The 25,754-nt window shown below is 42.8% G+C and overlaps 1 protein-coding gene and 1 long non-coding RNA gene across 2 annotated transcripts in view; one reads left to right on the top strand and one right to left on the bottom strand.

The window, feature by feature from the left end:
- The first annotated feature begins 491 nt into the window (after positions 1-491).
- On the top strand, positions 492-3,860 carry LOC131131713 (uncharacterized). The gene is made up of 4 exons (XR_009130239.2): positions 492-551; positions 642-720; positions 3,587-3,717; positions 3,822-3,860. It is a non-coding gene; the product is annotated as an uncharacterized LOC131131713 (long non-coding RNA).
- A 1,949-nt stretch (positions 3,861-5,809) lies between these two features.
- Positions 5,810-25,754, bottom strand: part of znf469 (zinc finger protein 469) — a 236,608-nt gene continuing 216,663 nt past the window's right edge. The window contains exon 7 of the mRNA XM_078794867.1: positions 5,810-19,922. Within this exon, the coding sequence (XP_078650993.1) occupies positions 9,180-19,733 (10,554 nt within the window). The 5' untranslated portion in view covers positions 19,734-19,922 and the 3' untranslated portion in view covers positions 5,810-9,179. The remainder of the gene's footprint in view (positions 19,923-25,754) is intronic.

Below are 25,754 nucleotides of genomic sequence, written 5' to 3'. Positions count from 1 at the left end.
CCCATTTACGCTTCACTCTTGATTTTACTTGCCGGCAGCCACATCTATTAATAAAAGCACTAAAAGACAAGACCTCATGGAGACACATCTCTCTTTTAATGGTGACAGGTCCACGCAGCTGACTAAAGCACAACAGCAGGGGGGGGGGGGGGGGCGACTGTGAAAAGTCCTGATTTAACACTTGTTACCGTGTTGAGCTTCCATGACATGCTTTGACATCACTCAAAAGGTAACGGAGGACATAAGAAGTCAAAATATAAGAGATAAGAGAATGCTACTATACAGAGTGAGTTAGGGTGAAAGAGAGAGAGAGAGAGTGAGAAATAGAGAAAGAGAGAGAGGGTGCAGATAGCGGGTGGGGAAAACCTCCTCTCTGAAAGAGATGATGTCAGTCTCTGCAGCTGAGCCCCAGTCCCCAATTCGATAGGATGAAGACTCTCTCTCTCTCACTCAGGCTGGCGGGCGCCGTAGCAGACGTATGAGTGTGTGCCAGACAACCAGAGGACACCACAGAGGAGAAGAAGGTCTTCTGAATGAGTGAAGAACTGCAGGTATGTATGTCATGTGATGCATTTATTTTGTGTGCGTTGCTTTATTATTTTTTTTAGTGTATGTGTTATATGTGTTGTTATTATTATTAGTTAGGCTCACGGGGAAGAGGAGCACAGAAGAGAAGCAATGCCCTCTGGGATGCCGCTGGTCAGACAGGTGACATGCATGGTGAGTCATCATCCTGGAACATCTGCCATTATTCGCTCAGTGCAGACTCAAGTGCGATGTGTTCAAAGACACACAGGCTCACTAACACACACACATTGTGGACTGTGAGGTCACATTCAACAGGCGGTGACATTGCCAGAAAGGTGCAGTGTGAGTCTTTGCATCGGAGTCTTTTGTGTCTTGACCTGAACTTCACAGTCACACTTGAGGACGTAATGACATCATCAATTTTGTGGTATTTTAGGACATATAAGAACGAGGAAAGGCCAACAGGTGCGATTTATACAACGATACATATTTCATATGTGGATATTTTATAAATAATATGCATTATTCCAGTGTCAGGTCGCTAGAGAAGCACAAAAATGTCACCTCTATGGTGGCTTTCACTATGGAGCTGCCTCACATTAAACTACTCATATATGTACATGCATCTAATATTAAAACAGATTAAGCTTCATATGATTTCACAAGAAAAATCATTTTTTTTTTACATTTGTGAATTTACTCTCCTTCAGAGTTGCACTCTAAAATCTAATTATTTCTTAGCAGTTATTGATTAATCGTTGAAAATATTTTAATTTCATTACTTATGACTTACATGAATCGCTATTCATGGGGGAAAATGAAATTAATACAAATATCAATCAATATTAAAACATAGAGTCACATTCCGACTCATTCCAGACAGCTCCGATAAGCGGCATAGAAAATGGATCCGATGGGCTATTAGTCTTACTCTAGCTAATAATATACTTCATGTTTTTATTTAGGGCTGCACGGTGGTCGAGTGGTTAGCGCACAGACCTGAGGAGACCCGAGTTCAATCCCAACCCAAAATGTTCTCCCCGTGCATGCGTGGGTTTTCTCCGGGTACTCCGGTTTCCTCCCACATTCCAAAAAAAAAACATGCTAGGTTAATTAGCGACTCCAAATTGTCCATAGGTATGAATGTGAGTGTGAATGGTTGTTTGTCTATATGTGCCCTGTGATTGGCTGGCCACCAGTCCAGGGTGTACCCCGCCTCTCGTCCGAAGACAGCTGGGATAGGCTCCAGCATCCCCCGCGTGACCCTCGTGAGGATAAGCGGCTGGTGAGGCGCTATTAATACAGGTTGCTCATTAAGAGAATAACACACTTTTATTTTTAAAAATTCAACAAATATCAATATTTATGAACTGTTATGACTTTTTTCATCATAACTGAATAATGTGACTCACCTGTCAATCACCTGCCATGCTTGCAATGATATTTTTAGGTAAGTAAATAGCACCTCTCTCATTGGTTTTATGATATGATGAACAAAATGCAACTGTGTGACTTGAAATGTTACGTCAACATCAAATTATACCCACATCCACAACCCGCAAGGCATTCTGGGCAACTGTGCATTAAAGGGTGGTAGCGGGTTAGATCTAGAAGCTAATATACATACTCAATATTCATTCATTCATTTTGTACTGCTTATCCTCATGAGGGTCACAGGGGGTTGCTGGAGCCTATCCCAGCTGTCTTCGGGTGAGAGGCGGGTTACAGCCAATCACAGGGCACATATAGACAAACAACCATTCACACTCACATTCATACCTATGGACAATTTGGAGTCGCCAATTAACTTAGCAAGCATGGGGAAAATGGCCGAGGAATTGAACCCTGGTCTCCAATCTGTGAGGTCTTGCGTGCTAACCACTCAACCACCGTGCAGCCTACTTAATATTTATTTATTCATTCATTCATTTTCTACGGCTTATCCTCACGAAGGGGGTTGCTGGAGCCTATCCAGGCGGGGTACACCCTGGACTGGTGGCCAGCCAATCACAGGGCACATATAGTCAAACAACCATTCACACTCACATTCATACCTATGGACAATTTGGAGTCGACAATTAACCTAGCATGTTTTTGGAATGTGGGAGGAAACCGATGCTAAGAAATGAGAAAACCCATGCAAACTCGAGGGTGGAATCGAACTCGGGTCTCCTAGCTGTGTGGCCGGCACGCTAACCACTCATCCACCGTGCAACCATACTATATATTGTTTGAATCAATTTTCTGAGACCCGGAACGGATCGTCAACACACTTTTGGGTCCCAACCCACCAGTTGAGAACCGCTGATTTCGCCGCAGCCGCAGCTTTGAACAGTGCTGTGTAGCGCCTTCATGAAGGCTTATGAAGTAATGACCTTTTTCTTTTTCCGCAATGACTCATTGGGCGCTGCGTCCCGACAAGGTGTTGACGGTGTCATTGTTAGTCGGAGTAAAAGTACCGTGTAGCGGCTTCATCAATTTCCCTAAGGTGGGAGGAATCAAACAGTCTCATCTCTTTCTCTCACATCGGACTAAAAGTAAAGTGACAAATGGTTGAGTGGATAAAAGCTCCATTGTCTCTTTGGGGCCGTGACTTCCTGCTGAGAGGCCGCTAATTAAAAGTGTGCTTGAATTGACTTTCATGTTTTCTTCTTCCGTGTTATCCTTCTCCGTGTTGGGTTTATTTTTAGCTTCTGGTTTGTTTAGTGATTCCGTTTCATGCTTGTAACGGCCTACTTCCTTAAACTCCTGCGTCAGGTGGCGTCGTCTCGAGATAGAGAGAGCAAGAAAGAGAAACAGGAAGTAGATATATGTGTCGGCTGTCAGGATCGGTGTGATGTCTTGATTTCAAAGATTGCATCTTTGTTCTCACCGAGGGGGGGGGGGGTGTGTGTTTAGATTGAATTATTCACACACCTCTGCTTTTTTTTTTTTTTAAACATGGCATCCCAATGGATCTTCATTACAATACAGTCTGTGTGTGTGTGTGTGTGTGTGTGTCTGCCCCCCCCGCCCCGCCACTTATTCTTTCCATCCATCTCCCACACATCCCCAACAGAGGCCACCTGAATGACCCTCAGCCCCGGCGTCATTACCGCTGACCAGCCTCATCTCACAAACCCCCCAAGAGAGAGACGCCGAACGTGCTCCACAGCAAGGCTGCGGAGAAAGCATCGGAGAAGGTGAGAGGTGAGATGGAAATAAGAGTGTGTGTGTGTGTGGGGGGGGGTGTGGGGGGGTGACACACACACACACACACACACACTAACACAAGCAATGACCGGCTCTTTTAGAGAAAGAGAGAAGCTGGATGAGGGAGAAGAATAAGAGAGGCTGTCAGCAGACTGGAGGAAAGAGAGCGTCGTCAGATGAGGAGAGACAAGGAAGGTGCCTCACAAATGGAGTGAGTGTGGGGGGGGGGAGAGAGAGAGAGAGAGAAGAGATGCTATTTCAAGACCGTACTTCCTGATAATGTCGCTCCACTTCAAAGTGCAAAGCGTTCCTGTCATGCTCCTGCATGGCTGGGCCTCTGGAGAATTTCCTCATAGATCACATGATAAAAGGACGCTTGACAGCGGGGCGTATGTGTGTGTGTGTTGGGGGTGGGGGGTGTGGGGGGGGTAGGCTCCTACTCAGTTGAACTTGAACAAAATATACACGGATCTCACTTGTTTAACACACAGCTGCTGCTGACCGGAAGATGGGAAAAATTCCCGGCAGGGTGCAGCATCGCGTCAAATACGGAGAAATAACTCATGTCTTAGCTGACTGTGTGCTGTGGAAATTAATTAATATAATTAATTAATTAATTAATATATTTTTTGGGTTTTTTTTTATCCCAATAAAATGCATGACAAATCCTGCCCATTTAATAATAATTCATTCATTCATTTTCTTTTCCTCACGAGGGGGTGCTGGAGCCTATCCCAGCTGTCTTTCGAGCGAGAGGCGGGGTACACACTGGACTGGTCGCCAGCCAATCACAGGGCACATATAGACAAACAACCATTCACACTCACATGGTTGCATTAAATGAATTTCCGCAAACCTGTTTATGACCTTCTATATAGTTTTTAATCATATAAATTAGAGCTCTGTAGATATGAAATAACACCCCTATAGTCATTTTAACACTCCTTTTATTCACTGATTACGCCACATTGCAAATATTATACTGCAGGGACTTTAGACGGTCGCTAGCTAGAAAGTTAGCAATTCATTCATTCATTTTCTACCGCGAGGGTCACGGGGGGTGCACCCGCACACACTGGTGGCCAGCCAATCACAGGGCACATATAGACAAACAACCATTCACACTCACATTCATACCTATGGACAATTTGGAGTCGCTAATTAACCTAACCTAATAATAAGTGTGATGTATTATATCATATCATATCAAAGTTTGACGCAGTTATCAGTTAAAAGCTATGCGGAAGGGGCGGGGTTTTATGTTAGCTTTGAAGGTGGTCCGCGGTCTAACAGCTGAGTGGTGGAAGTGAGCTCCAAAGGGACGAGGTAGGAACAGAGGAGGGTCTGTCCCTGCATTTAACGACTTTAATGTCTCGTTTTTCATCACCAATTCATCAGGATAAATTACATTACTTTGTTTTTACACAATGTATAATGTTAGCTTAATTGGTGACTCCAAATTTTCCATAATCAATTTGTATTTTCTATCCCCTCCTGCTCCGATCCATCTTCTATGCTGCTTATTACTCCAAATTGTCCATAGGTATGAATGTGAGTGTGAATGGTTGTTTGTCTATATGTGCCCTGTGATTGGCTGGCAACCAGTCCAGGGTGTACCCCGCCTCTCGCCCGAAGACAGCTGGGATAGGCTCCAGCACCCCCGGCGACCCTCATGAGGATAAGCAGTAGAAAATGAATGAATGAATGTTTTCTTTTTTATTCTTTTCTATCCCCTCCTGCTCCGATCCATCTTCTATTATGCTGCTTATGACTCCAAATTGTCCATAGGTATGAATGTGAGTGTGAATGCTTTTTTGTTTATATGTGCCCTGTGATTGGCTGGTGACCAGTCCAGGGTGTACCATGACAGCTGGGATAGGCTCCAGCATACATACATACATAGGATAAGCGATATGAATGAAATGAAATTATTTCTATGGTTAATATTTTTTTCAGCGCTTCTACCATTTATTCTGTTCAGGGTTAAGAGTGGGCTGGAGCCTATCCCAGCAGACTTTTACACCTTGAGTCAATCCTTGGGTAACATGATACAGTATGATCGGGAAAGGGTGAAGTTGGTGTGAAGTTCCCCTTTAGGGATGATAAACAAAAGGTTTGATATCGGTTGTTATTTAGAAAAAAAAGTCATATTGCGGTTACACCAGCTGTGTTTTGAAGGTACCTATAATTCGGTGGTTCCAAGTTGGAATCTTGACTTAGACCTCAAACAATTTTCACCGAGGGCTGCATACTAAAAAAAAAAAAAAAATTTTGCTTAATTTTATTTCTATAATGGCCGGTAGGCCAATAAAAGAATGAACTGTGAGCTTAAAATGGCCCCCGGGTTGCACTTTGGACACCCCTGATCTATACATTACAGCAAATCCAAATGCTGAGCAGGATAAGCATCTTGTCTTAGAATATTAGTACCGTTTTCCATGTTATTGATGATCTTATTTAGGATTGGTGTTATTTGAGCAAAGCTAAAAAAATCATGTGTGATCTACTGAAATCAGTGAGTGGATGGATTTTTCTCTCACGCTCGTTATGTTCAGAGTTCAATCAATTTTCGATGCCACTTGTCCCCATTAGGGTCAACTGGTGCTTATACTAGTTGACCACACATTCACACTATTTAGAACCTCCAGCTTAGCCAACATGCACGTTTTTGGCCTGATACCCAATCGGATGAGCTTGAGGAATGAATGGTAATGGTAATGGTTTTATTTCATTTGAACATGCATCAGATTACAATTGAATGCATCACATAATCAGTTCACAGTTCCACATGTCCAAAAGGAGTAGGAAGAAGCAAAGCTTATTAAATCCTACCCCTCCATCTGGTACTTTTACAATCAGTAACTGTTACATTTGTTCACTTCCTGCTTTCCTAATATAATTTAAGATATTTTTTTGGTTTGTTTTTTAATTTTTTATTTATTTTTTAATTTTTACATTTTTTTAATTTACAACATCAGATTACAATTGAATGCATCACATAATCAGTTCACAGTTCCACATGTCCAAAAGGAGTAGGAAGAAGCAAAGCTTATTAAATCCTACCCCTCCATCTGGTACTTTTACAATCAGTAAATGTTTTATTTGTTCACTTCCTGCTTTCCTATTATAGTTGAAGATTTTTTTGTTTGTTTTTTAATTTTCAATTAATTAATTTATTTTTACATTTTTTTTTTAAATTTACAACATCAGATTACAATTGAATGCATCACATAATCAGTTCCCAGTTCCACATGTCCAAAAGGAGTAGGAAGAAGCAAAGCTTATTAAATCCTACCCCTCCATCTGGTACTTTTACAATCAGTAAATGTTTTATTTGTTCACTTCCTGCTTTCCTAATATAGTTTAAGATTTTTTTGGTTTGTTTTTTAATTTTTAATTTTTAATTTATTTTTTAATTTTTAATTTATTTTTTTATTTTTACTTTCTTTTAAATTTACAACATCAGATTACAATTGAATGCATCACATAATCAGTTCACAGTTCCACATGTCCAAAAGGAGTAGGAAGAAACAAAGCTTATTAAATCCTACCCCTCCATCTGGTACTTTTACAATCAGTAAATGTTTTATTTGTTCACTTCCTGCTTTCCTAATATAGTTTTTTTTTATTTTTTATCACATACCGAAGTAGGAGGTGATATGAGCATCCAATGCCATAATGGGTACCATAGTAAGTGTCAATATAGTGATATATATAGCACATCATGACTGGTTCAAGACTCTTCATCCTTGTATTTAGCAAACATCAACTGCTTGTATTGTTTCTTGAATTGGCTCATCGTTGTGCATTGTTTGAGGGTCTTACTCAATCCATTCCATAGTTTGATTCATTCCAAAATAAATGAATGTTGGATAAAGTTGTATACTACTACTACTACTACTGCATGAACTTCAATTTTTTTTGTCTTTCTCTCCCTTGCACCCCCCCTTTTTCAAAGGTTCCTTCATTCAGTGGCTGCATGAGTTCCCTTCCCGTTCCCTTCAGTGTACGCCTGTGTGTACTATGGCTTTTTATTCCTATGTGATGCTGACAAATACTCATGTAGGAACAGAAGCCACTTTACACACGGCGGGAGGACAACACAAGCGAAGTCTACAAAAGAACATATACTTGTATAAAACGTGTGTTTCCCTGTAGTAAAGATACATTTGCGACCGTTCATCTTTGTTTCTGTTTTAGCCTTCTCTTCATGTTTGATGGTTGACAGCTACATCTGCAGGGATGCACATCGTTTTTTTCAATGTACAACGGAAGAAAAAAAAAAAATAGCCAGGAGAGATCGATACAGATCTTTAATAACAACTATAAAACAGGCACTTAGTGATCCACTTTACAGCTCGCACAAGGCACTGACTGCACTTCCCTTTTTCTTGGTCATTCTTTTTTTGCACATTATTAAAATAAAAATTTGATATTAAAGCATTACACACCAGACAATAATCTACCTACAATATAATACAAATGACGATACATACAGTATAAACAAGATAAAGCACCGTTTTTTTTTTTGTTGTAAAGTAAATACTCTTCAGTATGAAACAGTTTGATGTCGCAGACACAGATGTGGTTGTGGTGTGTATGTACGTATGTATGTGAGTGTATGTCAGAGATATTATCAGTGCATGGGAAGAACTCCGAATATACAGGTCTAAGGACGGCGATGCCCTTTGTATGCACCTGAGTTTATACAATGGAATCTTTCCTTAATGATGTCTTGGGACCGGCCTACAGATGGAGCCCTTTGATGCTTTACACAGTATCTTGAATAAACGACAGAGAACCAGTAAACACACGACATGCCGGAACTGCTACGGGGGGGGGGGGGTCTCATGTTCCCTTCTGAGGACATTGGCATTCACATTACAATTAAAAAAAAAAACACAAATGTAGCACCATGTATGTTAAGGTTATTATAATGAATGTCAATGCAGTGCAGTTAAAAAAATGATAATGACAATAATATATTTGGTAGCATGTACAAATACAAGAGTCCATGTCAATAATTACAATAATTATTTGATCCTTTGGAAAAAAAAAATCCTCGCACTGATAATCCAAAGTTATGAATGCAAAATGAAGATGCAATTCTTCAAAATATGGCATTCAACTGTATTTTCAAGTATTATTTTTCTTTTCGATAGATATTTGAAATATAATCTCTGGAACAGATATTAAAAAAAAAAAAAAAAAAATTTCGACTAGTATATTAATTTTGGAACCAAAATTCATATTTGCTATTTATCCTCACATTTATGTGAAAAAAAAGCACATGTACAAAAAAAAAACATAAAGTGACTATGTAAGTATTTAAGATAACATTTCACAGAAAAGAGCTGTGCAATCTCATTCACTATCATGAATTAAGTATAAAAACTTAAAAAAAACAAAAAACTGTGAAATATAAAAAGTCTTTCATTCACAGGTCCCGACGTTTACGATCAGTTAATCGATTCCGAAGCGTCCTTCCTTAAAGGGATCTTAAAGCTGGTCAGTTTCTGGCCAAACAGCTGGCTGAGGAGGTGGTTTTGGGACTCTGCTGTTCTAAAGGAGTGGCTCTCGACTGACCTCACCCCTTGCTTTGGTCTGGACTTGTTCAAGGAATTGCTCATGGGAACTGAGGACACTTTAGAAATAGAGGCGTGAAGAGTTCTCCCCATGTGTCCCTTTTTGGTTTTGTAGTCCCTGTTCAGAGGGGCGACCATGTCGGGTTTTTTTGGCGTACAGCTATCGAGAAGACTTCTTTTTAACTGCAACCCCAATGTTGATGTCTTGCACTTGGGTACGAGTTTGTTACCGATTGCGTCATCACGTACTGACGCCAGAACTGCGTAATCGTTGTTCTGGATCTCGGATTTTCTTTGCGGAGAAGGATTGAAGCACTTCCCCGGGTGATACTTCTTTTTGGTATGAGAGTCAAAATTCTCCTGAGTTGGGAAGGAAGCTCTTTGCATATTGGACGGGGATTTAACGTCTTTTTTCTTCTTCTGTGGTTTCTGGGGTTCTTTATCGTCGTTTGAAGCTGAGGTGTTGGAGTGGATCGATTCTGGATTGATTCTGGTTTCGGCTACCCTGACGGAGGTGGTTTTCTGTTCCGTGCCGGTTGTAACCGATTGTAACTCGGGTTTATTTGCGGTGACTTGTTGCTCTTTTGAGATGTTCAAAGAGTCGTTCGTGAGCGGAAGTGGATTCGGTTTTCCTGTGTCAGTATCGGGTATTGTTGTCGCCTCCATTTCGGTATTGTTGTGCTGAGATGTCGGCCAATGGGGGGTCTCGGTTCGAATGCACACCGATTCATTCTCTTCTTTGACGTCACACGGTTCCGGTGTCGATTCTGTGTCGAGATTAACCGTCGGTGTTCGTTCGATTTCCTCTTCCTTGGGTTCAGCTGAGTCACTCAAGGTCATAGGAACGCATTTCTCCATGTCGACAATTAGAACTGTGTAATCTTCGGCGATGTCCTCGGTTTTGACATTTGTGTCGTTGATGTTATTGTGGTAGTTGCAAGTGGACGTCTGCGTGGCGTCATCTAACGTGGACACTTTAGCGGGCTGTGTTTCGGAATTTTGGTTGAAGTGCAACGACCCCACGCTGGCGATTCCGCTATCGGTGCTATTCTCCTGAAGACTGTCGGAAAGAATTCTTCGTTTTTTACTCGCAGGCGAATCGCATTCATGTTCGTCTTTGGATGAAGACGTTTTAACAGGTCTGTGAACGCCTCGGAATTTGAAGATTTTATTCCCGCCCGAGAGATGTTTTTCCATGTGACGGTCGAATTGCTCCTTCTTGGAGAAGGTGTAGTTGCAGGTGCTGCAGATGAAAGATTTTTTAATGACATGCATGACGTCGGCGCAGAGCTCGCAGGTGTAGAGGGTCGTGTGTTTGGACTCCATTTCGCCCGCCTCGGCGTGTGCTCTCTTGAGATGTTCCTTGAGATCCTGGACCTCCTGATACGAGACCGGACATTTATGACATAGGAAAATTTTCTCCAAATTGTGGACCACTAAATGGCGTTGAAGTTTAAACGGTTTCGGGAACCGTTTCCCGCAGTGGTGACAGTCCCTGGACGGGTCTTTGCAGTTTGGATGCATCTCCACATTTTTTGGTGATTCTGTTTTATGGAGGACCTCAAGCGGGGTCAGCGTGTTCTTGCCGTTCTTGATGCTTTTCGGTTTATTGAGCTTTCGCTCAGCTTCATCTGAGGTTTTGCGATCTCCCGAAGTGCCATCATGTTCTTTAGTGGATTTGGTGGACTCTCTGTTGGTTTTGCTGGGTCGGTGCTGCATAATGGAGGTGATGAAGTTCTTAACGGCCGTCTCCTGCATGAAGCAGCCCGGAATGGCCAACATGGAACCCTGAGATTGACCCCTTCGGGCGAACTGAGTGGCGTGTTCTCGTAAATGCTCATTATACATCCACACATCGGAGATCTCCTTCAAGCACATTCCGCAAGTCCAAATCCCGGTTTTGTTCTTGGCATGCTTCTCCCACAGATGGTCTCTCAACTGCTCCCTGGAGCTGAACTTACGCTGGACGCACATGTAGCAGGTCGGAGGTGGAGATGGGTTGTGGGACAGCTTGTGAAAGTTGAGCTCGCCGAGAGTGAGGAACCAAGTGAAGCACACTTTGCACTTGTACTGCTTATCTTTGACCTTGAGTCCACCTTCCTGTCGTTTTCGACCTCGACGATCCGGAAGTTTTTTAGACTTTTCATTATCCTTGTTTTCCACGTCGGCGGTAGTCGTAGTCGTAGTCGGAACCACGGAGACATCTTTGTTGGAGTCGAGGAACTGAATCTCAGGGAGCTGAAACGTGGTGTTGATGTTTTGAATGTCGATGCCGTCGTGTCCACCGTCTGCGACGTTCTGGTCCGCCGTGTAGACGTCACCTTGAGGTGGGTTTGGCGTATCGGCTTTACAGGTGACAGGGTCAGAGGTCACTATCTGCTCCTCATTAAAGCCATTCCATTGAATGGAAGTTTCATCAACGGTGCTATGAAACGGATTCAAAGAGTTAGGGTTCAGTTCTTGGGTCTCCGATTTAGCATCGGACTTAACATCCGGGACCTTCAATGCGCCGTTATGGCACATGTTCAACATGATTGCATCATCAATGGATATAGTCGCATATTCACAGGGGTTATTAAACGATTTGTGGAACTTTTTATGGTGTGCAAATGGTGGGTCGGATCCGGAGTCCTGAGCGACATCGGAATCCGATGAAAGTTTCAGTTTTTTGTTTTTTTTGCCGTACACTCTCGGGCATTTTTTCCTTTTTGCGTCGTCATCTCTGGGGAATAACTGCGAAAAAATGGCGTCGTCGTCAAGTAAAGATTTCAGATCCGGAGGAGGCGGGGATAAAGGATGTCGCTCGTCTGAAGAGATGCCGTTGAGCTCACACTTGACCAACATCTCTTGGGCAAGGCTTTTTTCCGAGTGTTCGTGTTCATGAACCACTTCCACACTACATGAACTCTCGGTTATCTCCATAGATTTGGTTTTTTCCACATTTTGTCCTTCGCTTTCCTTAGTCAGATCTTCGTATATGATGTCATCGGTATTTGTAAATCCTGTATTTTCACTGGGAACACCGGTTTCTCCGATTGGAATTTCGGATGTCAGAGAGTCAAGTGTTTCAGCTCTGTGTTTTTCCAGTTGGTCTTCTTCTTGCAAGGCGTTGCGTTTAAAATCGGGCGTTATAGCCTGAAGGAGGTCTGTTTTTAATATATTCAAAAGCTCATCGGAGAATGGCTCAATTTTTGAGTTTTCCTCGTTATTTTTGTTCTTTCGAGCTTTGTTGTTCTTTTTTGTTTTGGTTAGCAGCACAGACTTTTCATTGCAGATTTCATCCTCCGCCATTTCCTCCGAGTGTGACTCAGTCTCTGATGCTTTGGATATTAGGGTGCAATTTGTCTCCGTCATCTCATCTATTTCGGTCCGGCTGGGCTGTGAATCATCTTTATGTTCTTTCTCTTTTTCTTCTGATGCTTCACAAATAAGCGGCGTCCCCTGATGGCACGCCGTCGTGTTATGTGGGCCAATAGGTTTTTCATTTCTGACCGCGTGTTTCATAGCCTTATGTCTCTTCAAACCTGGCACAGTTCTGAAACACATGAAGCAGATTTCACAAAGTACTTTCCCCCGTTGAGGGTTACTCTGACCTGTTTTTGATGGTACTGTTTTCAAACCCTCTCCAAGATCCGTCGCTGGTCTACTTTCACAAAGAACGGGCGGCAAACAGGTTGAAATGTCCGCCAGTGCAAATGAGCATGATTCGACTTTTCGAAGCATAGGCAGCTTGATAGCGTTATCTTCATCGGGCGTAACCGTTATATCGTCGCTTACGGTATCAGCAGAGGAATTGGTGCTGAATGATGAAAAACACGTGTACTTTAGACCGTGCGGTACGTCCACGGTATTGCAAATCGGTATGTAGTCATACTGCGTCAGTTCAGGAGGTTCATCCGAGTTGCTTTTGTCGTTCAGAGGACTTAGCTTGAAATCGTATGATTGATCGCTTTTATCGAGGTTTTCTGATAGCGTCACTGGTTCCGCTGTGCAGGACGCAGGAATCGAGGCGTGTAAGTTGGTGTCAGAACCGGGTAGTTCCAAATGCGGTGGGCTAATCAATGAATACTCCATTTCCGCGTCTGTGTTCATGGTTTCATTACAGTCCTCTTGTTGATATTCCGACTTGGTATCAGGTGATCTTTGGTCATATTTACTTTGTTGTGTGCTTTCTTCTTTATCCGTTTCCGTCTGTCTTGCTAAAAGAGCTGGTGAATAAGTGTGTAGGAAACTACACTGACTTCCCTCCACTTGATCTCTGCATGGTGAATTCTGGTGACTTGCCATAAAATCCACAGGAAGATCTTCTCTAATGTCGTGAACATTTAAAATATCCTCTTCTTTATGAATGGTATTAAAGGTGAGATTCGGTTCAGTTTTAAATGAGTCGTTCAGTTGAGGAGTTTTACAGGGGTAATTTTTAGCATCAATGTCATTGATGTCGTCCATGTGGGTCAGGACCAGTCGACTGTTTTGTCCTATTGATTGGTTGTCTTGATAGGTTAAGCGTTTCTTTGTAGTTTCTGCATCGTTTTCGATTACATTCGGGCTGCAGGGTTTGTCTACGGAAACGATATCCGCTAATAAGTCAGGTTTCGGAGTAACTAAATGTGTGTTCTTGGTGGTACTTTCGTACTGATCACATTTCAATAAATCCATATCTTTCAGATCCAATTGGCGATCAGCGGTTTGGTTTGAATTGCACAAAGATCGGTCGTTAATATTTGCGTTCGTTTCCTCGTAATTATCTGTCAAATGCGGAGAACTGTCGCAGTTTTTCGGGAACACGTTCACAGTTTTGTCCGCGTCGGCGTCTTCATCCATTAAATGTGAGCAATGAGAAGATTCAATCAGCTTACTCGCTTCAGGTACACGCCCATCTGAAATGAATTCCATGTCAGTCTTGTTAATATCGTTTTCCGGGACCTCGCTTGGCTCTGATGAAATCCGCTGGTGTGCATCAATGGCGTGGTTCGAACTGTGAGGGAGAGACGACTGTGAGTCTTTCAGAACGAATTCAATATTGTTCTTCTGCTCCTTGATATTTGAAGGTGAAGATATATTCTGTTTCCTGGTAATTGCCTTCTTTTCATTGTGATTCTCGCTCTCGGATGGATCGCCGGCTTCGCATTCGCTTTCTTGTTGCGGACTTGAGACGGAGTTGACATTTGGTTCTCTGTGTTCTGATATAATGGTTTCGTTTTTGAATAGGGAATCAGACATGACTTCCAGACTTTTCATGAGGTTTTCCGTGTATTCAGACTGTTCTTGTTTTTGTTTCCTTTTGTCATTGCCGAGCTGTGAGATCGGGATTATGGTATTCGAAGCATCAACCTCCGTTTCGGTGTAATTCTCAAGCGCCGCAGCTTCACTGTGCGGACTGTGGTGTCTATCCACAAGGTCAAACCGGAACGGACTGTTCCACGGAAGTTGCGGTTCACTGAATGGTTCTGAAGTCACCGCAGCAGCAGCATCAATGGTATCGCTCTCCGATTCTTCGCTCAACCGTAAAGGTGAGAATTTGCTCATTTGCAGCTGCTTGGGGTCGTCTCGTCTGAGAGGAGCCTCCATTTTTGTCGTCTGCAGCTGGCTTTCGAGCTCATTGACGATTCGCTTGATTTCTAATTCATCCTCCGAGGCGCAGCTGTTCAGATTTGCGTTGTACTCGATTATTTTTTCCGGCAAAGACAAAGGAACATCATTGTAGTCTGGTTTCTTTTCATTTGGTTTATCAAAATTGCTTTTGTAGTGAGAAATGTCATCTGGTAGCACCGGACTCACGATAAGGTTCCAGTCTCTTTGTTCCAAAAAAGGAGAAAACGTGGAAACAAACTCTTCCTTTTTGTCAATGGGGTTCTCTAATGAATGGAAACCTTCTTTCGGCATATCCGAGTAGAGGCCGCTGTCGAATGCTGCAAGGTCCCCAAACATTGACGACGTATCGAATGTAAGAGGAGACTTCATGAGTCCTTGGTCCTGGTCCAAAGAGTAGGGCATAAGGTGGAGTGTGTCTTTTTGTATCAATGGAACTTGGCTTTGATTCGGCGAAAGACACACTTCGTGATGCATCAAACCGGTGCAAAGAGGAGCAGACTCGCCGACTAAAGTAATAGCTTCTTTCGCCAAAGAGACATTGTTGCTCTGTTCCGTGTTTCTCGATAATTCCGACTGCGTAGAATGGAGTCTTTTTTTCACCTTTGTGTCTTTGTCAGTATCGGAATCGGTTTCTTTGTTGCCGTTGAGGGAGTGTGAATGAAACTGTAATGGCTTGTTGTGTTCGTGTTCTTTGTGGCACAAATTGTCCGTGCTTTCCAGCGCGTCGTGACACAAAGCGGCGGTATTTTCTTTGCGTTCTTTTGATTTGGTGTATGATTTTTTGTCAAAGGCGGTCACCACCGCCGACGGAATTGGATCAACCGTTTCTGTATTTGGTACTGACTTTGTCGGATTGTCCGCGTCATGTTTGTTAGCGAAGATATTGGCTTTGTATGGGTTATATTTCTTCGCCGATTTTGTGAACGTCAACGCTAGCGTGCCGGTTTCCTTGCATGACTTCTGCGGGATTTCTTTTTTTTTAACGTCCGACTTTTTCTCACAGTCCGATTCGATACGCTCAGTGCTGTCGCTTGAAACGCTCAACGACGCGCTGAGTTCGCTGCTTGTCGACGATCTGCTCCCTTTCCGTTTGTGTCGTTGGGAATTGTTTTTTTCAGGCGAAAGAGAAATCTCTTCGCTTTTTTTCACCTCGAAACATTCTTTCGATTCGTGTCTCCATGCTGCTTGGTCCCTCTCGCTTCTGGCTCGCCATTTGCACTCTTTGGTGTACGTGTATTTGCAACGACTGCTTTGGTTGAGTCGTCCTTGGCTCGCGATCTTAACGGGTTCGCATTCGTCATCCGTATCCGAGACGTAGTCGTATTCTCCGAATGCTGGATTCTGCACAGTCGGAGTCAGTCTTTCCATGACCAAGGAAAACTGAAGGTTTTTGCTACCTTTAACGTGAAGTTTATGGAGCTTGTTTTTTTGTTGAACTATTTTATGTATAAGTTCTTTACTCCAAGTTCCGCCGCCGGTGCTTCTTCGTTTGCTTTCTTTCACCGTCGTCCTTGAGGTCGGAGATGTGGAGGTCTGGATGGGTGTCGGATTGTCCGGGAAGCTTTTAACAGCACAGCGCTCGGAGAACTTACTGGATAAGAGAAATCTCTGGGCTCCTGTACTTTCATCTTCACTCTTGCACACTTTTCTTGGCTCCTTCGCTTTGCTTTCTTGTTCCCTCATCTTTTCCCTGGAGGCAGTTTTGGGATTTTTAGTAGATGTCTCTTTTTTCACGTTTGTTTTCTTATCGTGCTCAAAATTCAGAGGTGTTTTCTCAAATTTGTTGTCGCCGTACGGCTTATTTCTCTTCGGGCTGTCATGATTAGAGTTGTAAAAATACTTCTCCTGCGTGGAAGACCCGCCGTCACCGACTGCTTTGTTCTCAAATAAGACCGATTCTTTTGTTTTCAGACACTGTTTGTTGGTTGCTTTGACGGTGTTGAGGTCGTCATCAACAAACGCATCAATAAAACTACTGTCTATCTCTGCGTTGTCCGACTGATAACCAAGTCCATTCAGAGCTTCCGTAATTAAGCTGTCCAACTTCGCATCCTCCATTTCCAGCTCAGGGAGCGGGACGGGGAGGTTCCCAGAACCGGAGAACAGGTTAAGTTTCATCGGATCGTCCCTGCAGTCGGCTTTTGTGTCACTATCTGACAAAAGTTCCCCGTTCTTGTTGAGGCCCAACAAAGAAAGATGAAGGTCCGAAGGGCATTTTGCCATAGAAACATTTGACGCAGATGCTTTTGTTGGTTCGGTATGGAACTTCCTGTTGTCTTCTATCTTTGGAACAGTCGCCTGTGTGCAGTATTGCTTGTGTCCGAGAAACGAAGCAACATTATTGAAGTTCTGATCACACTGCTTACAAGTCAGAAGCACGTCTAACTGGTCGAGGTTAGCGTTGGCTAATGAAGTGGCGAACAGCTGATGTGCCGAGTAAGGCGGAGGTGGCTGATGATGCTCCATCCCAAAACTGTCCATGTAAGCTTTGCTCCCATCCATCGTCTTTGGGTGAGTGTTGCTCTGAAGGTAGCTCATCATGTTGTCTTTGTCTCGGTCCGGTGCGTAGGGAAGGTTTCTCTGAGCTTCAGCATGAAACTGATGAGAGTGATTGTTGAGGTGATCGGGTGGTAACTGGGTTTTGGACTGGGTTGGCTGTTGATAAAAAGTAACCGGGGGTCCTGATTTTGACATTTGACTATCGTCAGATGTGCTGTTGACCGGACTGGTGGATGCCGGGGAAAGCGAGGAACAAGTACTACTGGACGCAGGGGTATGAGATGGGGAGGGTAAAGGCGATTCGTAGGGTGAAACCATCATAAGACTCATGGGTGGAACTTGTAATGGCGGATAGCTGTAGCTTCTGGAAGATGAAACTGGTATAGATTGGTTGAGGCCGAAATAGATAGCCTTATTTTTGGACTCGCATAGTTGCGCATGGCTCATTTCGACTTTGAACGTGGAGACCTGTTTGACCGACTCCTGTCTTTGGTTACAAAAACCGTCGCTAGTTCTGTTGTTTGGAAATGAAGCGGTATTTTTCAACGAACTATTTTTATGCGATTTGCAATCATCCTGCCACTCTGAGGGCGCAACGACGTAAGACAGTTTTTGATTACTGATCTGTCGGGATAACTGATTTTGGTTGGAAGTCGCGGATCGAATCTGCTGCCATGGCACTCTGTTGTCTTTCGATAAATGTATCCTTTTGTCCGATGCCGACTGGTGCTGGAACTGAAACTTGTCCGTCACGTCGCTGTACTGGATTGTGTTTTGCGCCACCGGTAAAAATGTCTTACCAGACCCCTCCCAGGAATGCGTTAACCCATTTAAAACCTTATGATTGATGTTTTTATCAAATTGCACCGAACCTGCGTGAACGTGATTGATCGTGGAATTGTTTGTTTTGCTAAGAAAGTGCATTTGTGTGCCTTGAGTGTGTGAAATATTTCTTGTGTGATGCACACTCGATTGGATGTGTGTTCTTTGGTTGACAGTCGTGTCCTTCGGCTGACAGTTCCTTTTAATGCCTGCGGTGACGGCTGAATCTTTACCATCGACCTGTCCGACATTGTCTGTGCTTTCCGGCAGGGCAGACTTCCCATGATCTGACTGCTGAGACATGGAAGCGGTGGAGCTGTCACTGCTGGCCGAGTCCTCACTCAGATTCCTCGGACACTGAATGGAAGCCGCCCCCTGAATAAACTGCGACTGCTGGGTGTGAGGATAAGAGTTTCTGGACTCCGGTTTCTGGTCAGTATTGAACTTTGTGCTCTTTTGAGCAACAGTTGGCCCTTCGATCGGCAAAAAGGAAAATGAATTCTGAGTCCCGTGAACAGAACTGAGGGATGAGTCTGTAAAGTCTTGGGATTGCGGGTTCTGTTCACAAGAAAAAGAATCAGAAGTTGACTCTTCCAGAAAATGATATCCGTATTGAAATGAAGCAGGCACGATGGTATTGGTCTTGCCGGTTTCGGTATGAGCAGTGGATTTTTGCGATGAGGCGTAGTTAGCACCGTTAAAAGTTCTCTCAGGAGACTGCCATGCATTCGAGGCATTCAGCTGAAAATCGGTCAATATCAGCTGACCGCCTGATTGTGCGTTGCTGTTCTCCATTGTGGCAGGCTGCTGTTTCTGTGACAGGGGAAGATGCTGGTGGGACGCCGTCCCACTTGAAGATCCCAGTGTCTGTGAGGTATAGCTTGGAGAGGTAAGATTTGAGGAGGCCTCCTGGAAACAGCGGCCGTAGTTCAACTCTTCTTGCTGTACGTCAACCTCTCTCTCCGGTACGCTGGGAGTGTGGAATCTGTAACCGCCCGAGACCAGGCTACGACCGGTGTCCAGTTTTGTTGCTGGTGAAACCTTCTGCTGTGGGTAAGCGATCCCGATGTTGAGGTTGGAGCGAGGGTTCGTAATGCTGAGACTGTACAGATGCTGCGGGTCGCCACGATCCGACTTCCCAGAGCGTTTGCTTTTGTCTCTGCCGCGCCCCTTTCCACTCGGTGATTGGGGACTCCCTTTGCCGCTGGACCAAGTTCTATCGGTGGAAAACTTTGATTTGTTCTGTAATGATCTGAAGTCAATCTTGCCCGTCTGTTGTGGCCGAATTACAGCCTCACGTTGGTGTGTGCCACCTCGCTCCTTCTTTATTTTGTCAAGCTTGGGCCCTCTGCTGCCGGCTCTGGCATCAGCGTCTGCGCTTGAAAAGTGCTCGGAAGACTCCTTTGTGGTTTTGTCTCTCTGCTGCCGTTCCACCGCTGTCCCCTCATCCTGCAGTTTGGACTCAGCGCCCAGCTCTTTGACAGCCTGCATTCGCTGAGTCTCTCCTGCCATGGTGCACTGCGAGTGCTGCGAAGGTCTGCTTTTCAGAAGAGTTGTCCGGGTGACTGAGGCATCGTCTTCTGGATTGCATTAATCAGCAAACGTCCGGCGGCAGGAAACAGAAGGACAGGGCTGCTTGTTGCAGGCTCATCTCTTGATTGTCATTGTGGATTGATAATCTGGCATACCACCAAATCCGACCTGAAGGAACACAGAAAATCAGATGGTAAGTCAAGGTCATTAGAATAGAGGAGATTCATTTGCTGTGGCGACCCCTGAAGGTCAAAACCCAAATAGAAAGAACCAACAATGTTATTAGCTAGTTATTAGGTTATTATTTAGTATTTAAAGTAGGAAACAACATTTAGCATGTTTTGGAATGAATGTTTTGCACTGAACTGCACTTTTTCCTCCTCATTTCAACCAGCAGAGAGCACTATTGCATCATGTTACAATGATGCATTCAAGGTCCAAGTACACACAGTTCAAATATTGCCAAATTCACATTGTCAGAGTTTAACTCTCCCTAAATTTTTTTAATCAGTACAAAACATAAACAAATTACATATATATCACATGCTGAAGTCCTCTCATAAATCATTCTATCACCGTTTCTAAACGATGAGGCAAACAGCAGTCGAGCCCGACGAAGATACATTGCGCGTCTCCAAAAAGATGACAGTCGGTAAATGATTCACAGACTCCTTTAGTACCGAGACACAATATTATAGTGTTTATGCTTAGATCATGGAAGAATATCACAAATTAGTGGGTCAGTCGTTAGACATTTAGCATTGGGCACAGTGACGAGTGTTGCTTTTCCTCAGGCATCCCAGACACTGCTTCTCAGGTCTCCGTTTACTTTGGCCACCACTTTGCTGCTCCTTCTTTTTGAGGTCAGACCAGATGAAAGCTATGGTTTAGCACCAAAAAGTCATTTCTCGAGAACTTCAATCTGACCTACTTTTCTGCTTTCCATGCCGATGACATCCTGAAGCAACTGAAGGGACAACCATTATTTATGAGGTTTTGGGTTTAACTCCGGCAAATAATAGAAAAATATATTGTATGGACATTTTAAGGTCACTTTGCTGTCAGGTGAATCAAACTGCAAGGTGGACATCAGGATAAAGCCTACGGAACCTTGCTACTGGCTCACCTTTATTCAATAGTTCAATAGTACCAAGACGTTGTATGGTAATGGTAATGGTTTTATTTCATTTGAACATGGATCAGATTACAATTGAATGCATCACATGATCAGTTCACAGTTCCACATGTAGGAAGACCCCTCCATCTGGTACTTTTACAATCTGTAACTGTTACATTTGTTCACTTCCTGCTTTCCTAAAATAATTCATTTTTTTATTAATTTTAATTTTAATTTTAATTTTAATTTTAATTTTAATTTTAATTTTAATTTTAATTTTAATTTTAATTTTAATTTTAATTTTAATTTTAATTTTAATTTTAATTTTAATTTTAGTTTTAATTTTAATTTTAATTTTAAAATGGTTCAAGACTTTATTTTTTAAATTTTAATTTAAATTTTTAATTTTCTGAAAGCAATTTTAATTTTAATTTTAATTTTAATTTTAATTTTAATTTTAATTTTAATTTTAATTTTAATTTTAATTTTAATTTTAATTTTAATTTTAATTTTTTTTTTAGCCTTATACATTATTTTAGCTGTTTGAAGATTAACTATGTGAGCAAGTTTAAGTATTTGTGATTTTAGAAATAAGGAGTTAGTATGTTCTCTGTAGGCGGCATTATGTATTATCCTTACTGGCCTTTTTTGCAGTACATTTAGCGAGTGAAGATTGCTTTTATAGTTATTACCCCAATATTTCCACACATATGGACTTTTAGTGACGTATATTCAATGACAGGAATAGTTCCTTGATATTTCAGTTAGTTTCCCAATGCACAATTGTCATTGAATGCAGCAGGTTAAAGAGAAATGGAAATCAGACATATACCGGCGTAGACTTTAAAGTGACTCAATCCTGAGATTTTGTTTCCGCGTCTCAGCCTTTGGTAAACCTCTAAGAGGTATTTAGCATATGAGGAGGGAGGCCTGAGGCTGAGACCCGGCTGGGTTTTAGGCCTGGTTGTGAAAAATCACATCTTCTCTCCAGCTCCGCATACTCTGAAAGCCAGAGTGTCTGCATCTGTGTCTGCCACAGGTTAGGGAAACTGGTATGAAAGGCTCCTGCCAGCATCTGCACCAGGCAGCGCTTGATCCATCTCCTCAGAGTCAACAGTCACCCTCATATATCATAGCCCCAATTGTATTTGCCTAGCCCCGGGCCTGAGGATGAATGCCTCCAGCAACAAAAAGACCAGTATGAAGAAAGTCGCACCAATGCATCAGCTGTCAGTCGACAAAGAAACGTCATTTATTTCTCAGAGTACACTTCCCTAAAGCCGTGCGGTTCAATAATTCTCTCCTTCAAGCAAACTTTTCATCATATTAGAGATGCTCCATATTGGTTTTATGACCGATATCCGATACCAATATTGTATAGTACTCCATTCCTGATACCGATATTGGCAGTAGCTCTTTCCTCATAATAATATCAGGTCTCATCTTTTGTAATGAAAATATTTTACTGTGATGTCACTGCATGCATTTTACAAAAAAATATGAAAATAAACAATATATTTATGGAAAAAGTGCCATACCAGTACAACAAGTTTATAATTCACAAATAATCCGGGCTGCACGGTGTTCGAGTGGTTAGCGTGCAGACCTCACAGCTAGGAGACCATGGTTCGATTCCACCCTCGGCCATCTCTGTACGAGTAAGTTAATAATTCACAAATAACAATCAGGGCTGTACGGCGGTCAAGTGGTTAGCGTGCAGACCTCACAGCTAGGAGACCATGGTTCGATTCCACCCTCGGCCATCTCTGTACGAGTAAGTTAATAATTCACAAATAACAATCCAGGCTGCACGGCGGTCGAGTGGTTAGCGTGCAGACCTCACAGCTAGGAGACCATGGTTCGATTCCACCCTCGGCCATCTCTGTACGAGTAAGTTAATAATTCACAAATAACAATCAGGGCTGTACGGTGTTCGAGTGGTTAGCGTGCAAACCTCACAGCTAGGAGACCATGGTTCGATTCCACCCTCGGCCATCTCTGTACGAGTAAGTTAATAATTCACAAATAACAATCCAGGCTGCACGGCGGTCGAGTGGTTAGCGCGCAGACCTCACAGCTAGGAGACCATGGTTCGATTCCACCCTCGGCCATCTCTGTACGAGTAAGTTAATAATTCACAAATAACAATCAGGGCTGTACGGTGGACGAGTGGTTAGCGCGCAGACCTCACAGCTAGGAGACCATGGTTCGATTCCACCCTCGGCCATCTCTGTACGAGTAAGTTAATAATTCACAAATAACAATCCAGGCTGCACGGCGGTCGAGTGGTTAGCGTGCAGACCTCACAGCTAGGAGACCATGGTTCGATTCCACCCTCGGCCATCTCTGTACGAGTAAGTTAATAATTCACAAATAACAATCCAGGCTGCACGGCGGTCGAGTGGTTAGCGCGCAGACCTCACAGCTAGGAGACCGTGGTTCGATTCCACCCTCGGCCATCTCTGTACGAGTAAGTTAATAATTCACAAATAACAATATTGTATACAAATACAATATTGTATTGTATTTTCATAAATTAATTCATTAATAAATGATCGCTGGCAATATTACATTACATTAACATAGCTTTGACATGTCGGACATGAAAAACAGTGAAAAACAGGCATCCTCCCATTTCGTGTGGAAGTGGTAAGTTTCTGGCTTCTTAGGTTTAGAAGAAATACATTTGAGACTAACTGGTTAACTTTCTGGCTGCACGTCGGTCGAGTGGTTAGCACGTAGACCTCACAGCTAGGAGACCAAGGGTTCAATTCCACCCTCGGCTATCTCTGTGTGGAGTTTGCATGTTCTCCCCGTGGATGCGTGGGTTTTCTCCGAGGGTTTACTCCGGTTTCCTCCCACATTCCAAAAACATGCTAGGTTAATTGGCGACTCCAAATTGTCCATAGGTATGAATGTGAGTGTGAATGGTTGTTTGCCTATATGTGCCCTGTGATTGGCTGGCGACCAGTCCAGGGTGTACCCCGCCTCTCGCATTAAGACAGGGCATAGGCTCCAGCAACCCCCCGCGACCCTCGTGAGGAAAAGCGGTAGAAAACGAATGAATGAATGGTCCTTGTATATTTCTTAGCTACCTTTTAAGTGTTAAGTTGCTGCGTGATGAATTTGGTGTTCTTTGTAAGATGACACCATGGGTCAGACGGTTATATTGAGTATTGGTTCATGTCTCTACAGTCGATTATTCTAAGGATTTATGACTGATCCTTATGATCCAGGAAGTTGCTTCAGATGCATCAACATCTCTCTCAGACAGCTGGGATAGGCTCCAGCACCCCCGCGACCCTCGTGAGGAAAAGTGGTAGAAAATGAATGAATTCATGAATGAAATAACAATCCAATTAAATAATAATGCTGGCAATTTGGAAAGCTGGACTAATAAAATTCTGGACTAATAAACTGGGCTCATTCAGCACATCTCCCTCGCTTATTGTTGTTAGCAGATATGCTAACTGCGTATGAGTGATTCTTACTTAACACGCATTACAAATTGCATATTTACAACCTGAAGGCAAAACTTGGAAATAAGCTTTGGAGATATGTGGTGCACTAAATCATCATTCCTGTGCCATTCTTGTGTCATTATCGACATTAAACTCATACCCATGTGAACCATATCTCATTTTTATGGCATTATGAGACAATAAACATATCATCTCTCAACAGACCTCATATCTTTTTTTGTGACTGATTCGATTTCATGTGTACGGTCAAAAAATGTGTTAATGTCACTAAATGGCAGCGTGATGTTAAATTTTGCACGGCTGCTCGGAAATTGGTTCCAAATGATTGTTTTGGTGTGTTTGCACAAGCGGGCTAAGGTTGTGCGTGCATGAGTGCTCCCTTCCAATTACCAAGCTTCTCAAGCAGCCCATATGACTTCACCACAACGCCACCCAAAATGCTTTGACACGGTGTCGAGTGCTCAGGAAGTGCTGTGTGGTGTGTTTTTTTTTTTGAGATTTTTTTGTTCCATTACACACGCACGGCAACGCATCGGGCCTCCCTCTCTTGAGGTGAGGAAGTGGTCAAAAGGTACTTGAATAAAAGTCAATTTCCTGTCGGTGTTTTAGCTGTCATTCTGCTGCAGAACGCATGCGGTGTCCGCTTGAGTGAAAACATGCTGCTAAAACTGCGAAAACCTTTGTCGACTCATCACTTCAATGTTTTGAGCGGTAATTGCTTTTGCAATTTTTTTTTTTTCTGCAGATCTCTCAAAGTCTGTTAGCTTAAAGGACTACAGGCTCAGCAGTTCCGAGCTATTCAACCATTTTGTTGATATGTGCTCTGTAAGCGGAGATCACCTTAATCCGTCTCGAAGGAATGGTAGTAGATCATTCCTGCCAAGATAGGTGACCTTAAGTGTATAGCAGGGGTCTCAAACACGCGGCCAAATGTGGCCCGCAGGACACTAGTTTGAGGCCCCCGCCTTGATATGAAAGTTTAATGTTTGATATGGATGCTGTATGGTATCATGTACCCAGAAAAAAATTATTACGTTTGATTAATGTTCATGTTAAAGGTTAAATAACTGTTAATAGTTATCCTCCCTATCCGTGTGGAAGTGGTAAGTTTTTGGCAATTTAAGTTGAAAGGAAATAACTTGAAGGCTACCGTTTAGGTCGCTAGCTCTCTAGTTTGCGAGTTAGCATGTGTCTCAAGACCCTGCAGTTGCGCAATATGTTGTAAATAAAAAGTTTGTATTATTTGCCGTTTTATTATTATTATTATATTTATTTATTTATTACTGATTGATTGATTTTCTTTATTCTTGATTTGTTTATTTATTTTTCATCTTATTTTGTGCAGAAAAAAAAAAAGATATTTAAGAACAGTGGAATGTTTTATCAGAGCTTTTATTGTAG

Source organism: Doryrhamphus excisus, linkage group LG1, assembly GCF_037039965.1.
Source record: "Doryrhamphus excisus strain RoL-2023G ecotype Guam linkage group LG1, RoL_Dexc_Guam_v1.1, whole genome shotgun sequence".
In the NCBI taxonomy this organism is placed as follows: Eukaryota; Metazoa; Chordata; class Actinopteri; order Syngnathiformes; family Syngnathidae; genus Doryrhamphus; species Doryrhamphus excisus.
This window is presented reverse-complemented; position numbering and strand designations above follow the sequence as displayed.